Genomic DNA, 8,287 nt, shown 5'->3' with positions numbered 1-8,287 from the left:
GTCGAGCCAGTCTGTCGTAGATGGGACGACTTAAGTCCCACATTTTTTATTGGTATAGGCTCTGATACTATTTGTAACACCACACTAAAAGGTCTAAACCACATTATCCATACTTCAAAAGGACTAGTCAATGATATAATTATAGATCCATTAGAACCATCATAAAGAGTAAGAACTTTTTCTTTCAAAACAATGTGAGATCTCATACAACACATACCCTTATCACTTAAAATGGGGTATCACATCGTCTGGTAGCCACCTCCAGCGCCACATATGTTGGATCTAATGCATTCGCATTGCCAGGGAAGCGCCGAATGACCCATCTAGCAGTGGGGAGTTGTCAGATATGTGTCGGAAAATAGATCTGGCGCCTTCCCCAGATGACATATCTGATGCTAGGGAGGTGTGAGACCCGACCAATCGAGTGTCTTCCCAGCCATTCGGCGCCAAAGCTATCGGATCTGACTGCAAAGTGCTAAATCCACCCTTCTCGGGTTGGTTAGCGCCACCTGACATCAGATTCACATTGAATTTAGCTACCAGTGTCGGAACTAGCAATATCGAACCAATTCGACTGATTATGCCTAAACCGCCCAAATTTGTTTTGAACCAATGGTGGCAATTCCGACGAGATTTGCACCTTCTTGGGCCAATTCCAACGAATTAGCATAATTGATTTTTAGTTTCAAACTTCTTATTTAAGAATTTTATTAATAATCTTTGTATAATCTTAAAAGAATGCATGTGACTAGAAGTAGCGGGATGGTTTAAAACTTTACTCCCTTGTAAAGAAAAATATTAAATTGTAAATATCCAATTATCAGAAAAGATAGATTTGGATTTGTCACAAAAGATAAAAGATTACAAAAGACAAAAGAAGATATTAGACATTTGCATGTGGATATGTTCCTCTCGTCCATTCATTTGACCTTTAGGAATGCGAAACCATTAAGGAAGATCACCGAGAAGTTATCGTGTGCCAAAACATTGACCAAGCAATGTACGCCACGTCGTAGCAAAGTCAAGCATTTCTTCGCCCATAGATGCCTTCAATCCGACGCTCTGCTCTCTCCAACGTGCTTGACAATCGCTTCCTCCTTCTCTTTATAAAGCTACCCCACCCCTATCGACGAGTGGCTACATTCCAGCAGGAGGATAAAAATGGCGACAGTTGGAGGAATTAGCGATGTTGATGAGGGGAAGCAGAACAGCCTGGAGATTGATAGTCTCGCTCGTTTTGCTGTCGATGAGCACAACAAGAAACAGGTTCGCTAATCCCCCAATCTTTCATTTTTATTTCCTCAGAAAATTGTGGGTGATTTTTATAGAACTCTATATAGTCAAATGATCAAGATGCTCTATAATTCCAAGCAAATTAGCACGTAAAGATTGATTGATTGATTGATTGATTTATGACGAATCATTTTAATTTAGGTGATTGGAATTTTATCGAATTAATGTTATCACGTCTAGAATTTGGTAAAATACGCTAAATCTTAGGCTGATGGATCCTGTGTGGGAATCAGCCGTAGAAATCTTAGGACCCTTTCCAGTTAAAGTTGGCTTCCTAAGTATAATTTGGATTGAGATTAATACTTAAATCATTTCAACCTTAATTATATACACGAAGTTTTGAGGGTTATTTTATTTTTTATCTTTTGCCCAAACATTTTAATGGATTTTATTAGCACGTCAAGATATTGGTTATTTGGGGGAAAATCGTCTTGTGAGATATATCCGAGTGTGACTATTCTTTATTGAATTTTGTCGTTTTGTGGTGCAGAATACACTTCTGGAGTTTGGGAAGGTGCTGAATGCGAAACAGCAGGTGGTTTCTGGGACTGTGTACTATATAACACTGGAGGTTACAGATGGCGGGAAGAAGAAAGTTTATGAAGCCAAGATTTGGGAGAAGCCATGGCTGAACTTCAAGGAGTTGCAGGAGTTCAAGCTCATCGATGATGCCCCTTCAGGCTCTAGTGCTTAGCTAGGTATCAATTACAGAACACTGTTGCTCTGTTTTGATTGCTGGTGTTGATTTTCTTGAGGATCTATTAGGACTACAAGTTGACTTAACTGTTAATAAGATTAGAAGGGTTGAGGAATTGAATGCGCATTCCCATTTGATGCTGCCATAAAGAGACTGTCTAGGAATTATGTGTTTCGTGCTGGAATGCATGTAGGAGATTTCCTTCTAAAGTCTAAACAGGGCCCAACAATCATAACATCCTTTTCCTATATGAGTAAAGATGTTAATGTAAGTATCAAGTGTTCCTTCATTATTGGGGAAACAGTATTTTTTACCCTCGAGCTATTACCATCTTCTTAACTTGTACCATAAACTACCAAAAACTATAAATTTGCATTCAAAACAACCAGATTTTGATAATGTGTGCCTCGGTGAAGATCTGGTTGTTAATATCGATGAAAACCCAGATATTTGGCATAATGATTGTAACGGTCCGATCTTGATTGATTATGCAAATTGCCACAATTTGGTAATTTGAATGCAAATGGATAGTTTAGGGTTCAAATTGAGAAAATAATGGTATTTTAAGTTGCGAAGTGTAACTTTTGCTTTATTATACATCCACAGCCAGGTTTGCAAGCACTATATTTATTAATTTGCAACTAATTGCTCCCCTTCCCCCAGACTGTTGTCAATGTTTTGTAAGTCATATGTACCACACTTTATTGTATTCAATTTAAGAAGAAGGCTAACATGTTGAGGTGACCATTCAGATACATTGAGATCTATTTTTTGACATTCAGACATGAAAATGACCTTTACTCCTGCAAGCAAAACAGAGACATCTAATGAATATATTGTTTGTTTATTGATATGCAAATGCCCCGGTATGAACTGTTTATGGATCTTAGAGGGGAATCTGTTTCTGCTGTAGCTCAATTCAAGTCACTGATAATTTTTCCTTGCATATTTAGGTGACTGAAGATCAGATGCATCTTGCTTTGCTTCAAGTTGATTTAGAAGTAAATATGAGCATTGAAGGCATGTTCCTATGAAATAAATGTAAATAAATCTTATCCTGATCAGATTTTGAGCCTTCTATATGTAATTCAGGATCTGTTGGATTCATCTTTCTTTGTGACAGTATTAACTCTTTGAATACATTTTAGTATTTATGCATGAATACAGTGTGCAAGTTAATCTTTCTTTTCCCTTCCATTCCATTCCCGGTCTAATTCGATCTTTCTTTTGCATTCCCTTCCTCTAATAAATTTGCAAGCACACTGTTAAACTTATTCATTGCAAGTGATCACGCACATTCTCCCTTGGATATCCTAATTATCTTATTTTCAACACTTTTTTGTACTAATTAAATATTTTTATTCATTTAATTGTAAAACAAAATTCGTGGTAAAAAGATGGAGAGTTTGCTTCAAATTTTTTTTTTTTAAAATCATTATTAGAAGTTTGTACAAAACACAAAATTTGCAAAGATTCACTTGTGTTGTTGAAAAATCTTATTGCAACAATTATTCAGTCATTACAAAAAATGACGTTTCTCATTACAAAAATAGATAATTCAATCCAAGAAAAGCCATCGTCAACAATGGAGTGTTGTGATTTAGCAAGAAACTCTAGACGTTGTAAATGAATGATCTTTCGAACAAATACGATATTGTTCAAACAGTATGCTATGTTCTTGAGTAAGTTCAAAGAATGGTTTAGAGTGTGTTTGAATGTTGAGTTGAGTTGAGATGATAAAATATTGTTAAAATATTATTTATTATTATTATTATTATTATTTTGAAATTTGAAAAAAGTTAAATTGTTTATTATATTTTGTGTTAGAATTTAAAAAAATTGTTGAGATGAGTTGAGATGAGTTTATTTTCCAAACGGAGAGTGTTCAATCGAAAACGAAAAATGTTTGAATGATACCATTGATATGTACTCTCTACTTGTAAGTTTTAACGGTTTCAAAGCTCTTCAAACTAGAGCTATGATTGTTGGAATGGTTAGTTGCATGTTTTAAGTAAGAGTTTTGCTACACAACCTCCATCACATTTCACACTTTACATTTTTTAAAATTTTTAAAATTTTAATTTTTTTAAATTTTTAAATTTTAGTTTACTTTTTAAAATTATTTCAAATTTTCTATTCATTATTCGTATAATAAATATTTGATAAAAGAAAAAAATAATAAAAATTAAAAATAATGTGAAGTGTAGAGTGTTAGAAAGTTGTAAAAATTTACTTGGACATTATATGCATATCTAACTAAATACATTGTTCTCGTAATCCTTTTTAAATGGTATCATATAGGGGAGGGTGCCACTTGCCTACTCCTAGTATCATATTTTGACATTTAAAATACATTAGCGTCATGTACAAGTTTTAAATAAATAAATCTTATATAATTTTATTTTATTTTTTATTTTTTTATGTGGAGTCCAATTTTTTACATAAATTTATATGTAGTTTGTCTATTTGAAGCTTGTATAAATAATTTATCATTTAAATAATATAATTGTTTCGAAAGAATTATAGATTTATGTTGAACAAAAATGTCTCATTACCATCAATATATGCATATATATATAATAAATAAAACATAAGTTTTTTAAATATGGCATATATCATAGATAGGAATAATTCATAAATTGTTCAAGTTTTTAATGAAGCAATAGGCATCCATTCAATTTCCTACAAGACATTTTAAGAGTGCAACTAATTAAGTTATTAGTTTAGTAATAATGTTTTTATCCACGTGGCTCTCACAGCTTGTCTCTTATCTTGTAAATGTCCTCTTATCGTGTAAGTGTGTAATTGCTTCAATATCAGTAGAATTAATTGTTTTTCATATTTTGAGAAGGCAATATCAAATTATAAAAGGAAGTCTTATCACTACAAAGGAATTTTATATAAATAAATTTATAAATTGATATAATTTTATATCTATAAAATAATTTTATAATCTATCGTATTACATTAAATAATAATCAATATATTAATTTACTTTTTATAAAATTTGTGATTAAAATATTTAGGATAATGCTACGAATCCCGTTTTATGATCCTGTTTTACTTTCCCCGCTTGATGTGAATATCCCACCTGGCAATTGGCATGCTAACTTGATTTTTTTTTTCTCACTTTTTGAAAGCGAGGGAGAGGGAAAGGATAAAATGGGGAGGGTTTTATTTCGAGATTTCAAAAAGTGAAAAAAAAGAAATCAAATTAGCGTGTTAGGTGGGATATCCACGTCAAACGGGGAGAGTAAAACGAGACCATTTAACGAGACTTGTAACGTGAGAAATTCTATTTACCGTTCTCAAGTGGAGATTATATGTGTAGGCATATTATTAAATAAGAGAAAATATCATTTTAAGATGGATAATTTTATAATTTTAAAAAATTTAAAAGTTAAAATAGTCTAGACTTACATTACAGTCCTTATTTAAAAACTGTACCTAGCATTATTCTTGTAACATTATTCAAATATTTAATATAAAAAAAACTTAAGATTCATTTCAAAAAATAATAATAAATACATAATATTTTTTATAATATATTTTACAATTATATTTTTTAATTATAAAATATCATATAAAAATAATACTATACAAAAATATCTTCATTTTATATCATTTGTTGTGAAAATATTCTCAAAAAATCATATTCGCAAGTGGATGTGTTCCTCGTCCTTTCAATGGATTTTGAAATGCTTAGCCATTAAGGATGCATGAACATTGACCACGCGTTTTGCGACCCTTGTTAAGAAAATCGAGCATTTCTCCGCTTAAAGATGCCCTCAATCCCACGCGCTCTTATCTCCGCCTGATTGCTAATCGCTTCCTCCAACTCTTTTATAAAGCCGCTCGTTTCCATGAATGGCTACAGCTGCTGAGCAGGACCATAAAAATGGCGAGACTCGGAGGAGAGAACAGCCTGGAGATCGACAGTCTCGCTCGTTTTGCCGTCGATGAGCTCAACAAGAAACAGGTTCGCTGATTCCCCAATCTTTAATTTTTTCTTTCAGAGAAAATTGTGGTTGATTTTTAGAGAACTACATATAAAGTCAAACTGATCAAGATGCTCTATATTTCCTTTCAAATTATCACCTATGATTTCTTGAGTTATGATGACTGATTTTAATTTAGATTATTGGAAATTTATCAAATGAACGTTTATTGGGTTTAAGATTTTGCAAAATACGATAAATCATGAGTTGATGGATGCTGTGATGGAATCAGCTGTAGAAATCTTAGGCCCCATTTCCAGATAAATTTGGCTTTTTTTAATGTATAATTTCGATTTGAGATCAATGGAAACAAGCTTAATGTTTTTTTTTTTTTTTTTTCCATCCTTGATTATATGCACTAAGTTTTGTTTAAATTTTTTGCGACAACATTTTATTAACTCTCATCAGCTTGCCAAAATTCCGTTTATTTCAAGGAAAAGCCTGGTGCAATATATATCCGTGTGTGAATATTCTTTGTTGAACTTTTGTTGTTGTTTTGTGGTGCAGAATACACTCCTGGAGTTTGGGAGGGTAGTGGAGGCGAAACAGCAGGTGGTTTCTGGAACTATGTACTATATAACACTGGAGGCAACGGATGGTGGGAAGAAGAAAGTTTATGAAGCCAAGATTTGGGAGAAGCCATGGCTGAACTTCAAGGAGTTGCAGCAGCTCAATCTCATTGCTGAATGTTGATGCCCCTTCAGGCTCTATTGCTTAGCTAGGTATCAATTACAGAACACTGTTGCTCTGTTTTGATTTGTAGTGTTGATTTTCTTGTGGATCTGTAGAGTGTAGAAAATACTCATATAACAAAAATCCTAGCAAAGCAAGAAGACGAAAAAGAAAAAGAGGCTTTGGAGAAAAGAGTCGTGTGAAAATGAATTAAGCATTAAAATCCATGTACAATAACCTATTTATACAAGCTGAAATAAAGGGAAGAAAAATGCTATACGGCAAGTGTGCTATATTACAGAAGTAAAAAATAAATGAAATTACAATTCTGTCCTTATACATAAAATGACAATTATGTCCTAAAATTGGTGATAACCAAGAGCTTTGATTAACACATCAGCAAGTTGATGACCAGAAGACAAATAGAAGGTCTTTATATCACCAGCTTGTATTTTTTTCTGAATAAAATGGCAGTCCAGCTCAATATGTTTCATTTTTTTATGGAAAATTGGATTAGCACTAATATGTAAGGCAACCTGACTATCATAAAAAAGTTAAGCACTATGAGAATGTAAAACACCAAAATTAGATAATAAAGTCAGAAACCAAATAATATCACAAATAGTAGAAGCCATTGATCGATACTTAGTCTCAGCAGAAGATTTAGAAACAATTGTCTGTTTCTTGGTCTTCCATGAAACCATAGAATTCTCAAGAAAAACACAATAACACTTGTAGATCTCTTACTGTCAGGACAAGAAGTCCAATCAGAATCAGGAAAAGCTTTAAGAGACAATGTATTGTCAACTGGAAAGAAAAGTCCATGGCCAGGAGTGCCTTTGATATATTGTAAAATTTTGTAGGCAGCTTGTAAATGAGGTTGTCTAGGCCGAGTCATATATTGGCCAAGTCTACTGACATAATAGCACAAATCTGGCCGAGTTATTGTGAGGTAAAGAAGGCGCTTTCCAGGCCTTCTATAAACTGTAGGGTTAGGCAACAAATCTCCCACATTCTTATTCAACTTAATATTTTGCTCCATAGAAAAAGTAACAGGTTTAGAAGCAAGTAGACCAGCTTCTTGAAGAATTTTCAATGAATATTTTCTTTGACACAACGAAATACCAACAGGAGATCGTACCACTTCCAAACCAAAAAAATATTTGAGTTTGCTAAGGTCCTTAAGCTTAAACTTCTCATAAAGCAAGGACTTTAACAACTTGCATATCATTACTAGCTATGAGAATATCATCAACATAGACAAGAAGGGCAACAAAGATGAACTCTCAGTCTTGGTAAAAAGAGAATAATTAGCTTTGGATTGTTGAAAACCCAAGTTGAGGATAGAAGTGGAAAACTTGGAGAACTACTGTCGTGAGACCTCTTTCAAACCATAGAGTGATTTATTCAACTTGCAAACTTGAGACCCCCTTTTAATGTGAAAACCAGGAGGTAAAACTATATATACTTCTTCAAATAAATCTCCATGCAGAAATGTATTATTAATATCATGCTGTGTAATATGCCAACCTTTCACAGTAGCAATGACCAAAAGAGATCTAACAGTTTCTATTTTAGCAACAGGAGAAAATGTTTTAGAATAATCCAAGCCTTCAGTTTGGGTATA

The 8,287-nt window shown here is 33.1% G+C and overlaps 2 protein-coding genes across 3 annotated transcripts; both read left to right on the top strand.

Annotated features, from left to right (window-relative positions):
• Window positions 1–1,028: 1,028 nt before the first annotated feature.
• Window positions 1,029–3,180, top strand: LOC109000616 (cysteine proteinase inhibitor A-like). 2 transcript variants are annotated; one of them, XM_018977565.2, is made up of 3 exons: window positions 1,029–1,266; window positions 1,784–1,991; window positions 2,944–3,180. In XM_018977565.2, exons 1-2 carry the CDS (start codon window positions 1,162–1,164, stop codon window positions 1,985–1,987), a joined length of 309 nt encoding a protein of 102 aa, XP_018833110.2. In that variant the 5' UTR covers window positions 1,029–1,161; the 3' UTR covers window positions 1,988–1,991; window positions 2,944–3,180. The 2 variants fall into 2 exon arrangements, with proteins under 2 accessions (XP_018833110.2, XP_018833111.2); XM_018977566.2 differs by lacking the exon at window positions 2,944–3,180 and adding an exon at window positions 2,068–2,314 and having other exon boundaries at window positions 1,047–1,266; window positions 1,784–2,034.
• A 2,532-nt stretch (window positions 3,181–5,712) lies between these two features.
• On the top strand, window positions 5,713–6,945 carry LOC109000617 (cysteine proteinase inhibitor-like). Its single transcript, XM_018977567.2, has 2 exons — window positions 5,713–5,969; window positions 6,496–6,945. Exons 1-2 carry the CDS (start codon window positions 5,889–5,891, stop codon window positions 6,679–6,681), a joined length of 267 nt encoding a protein of 88 aa, XP_018833112.1. The 5' UTR covers window positions 5,713–5,888; the 3' UTR covers window positions 6,682–6,945.
• Window positions 6,946–8,287: the final 1,342 nt, after the last annotated feature.

Source organism: Juglans regia, chromosome 14 (genome assembly GCF_001411555.2).
Source record: "Juglans regia cultivar Chandler chromosome 14, Walnut 2.0, whole genome shotgun sequence".
NCBI classification, from domain to species: domain Eukaryota; kingdom Viridiplantae; phylum Streptophyta; class Magnoliopsida; order Fagales; family Juglandaceae; genus Juglans; species Juglans regia.
Note: the sequence above shows the minus strand (reverse complement) of the source record. Positions and strands in the feature narration are given on the sequence as shown.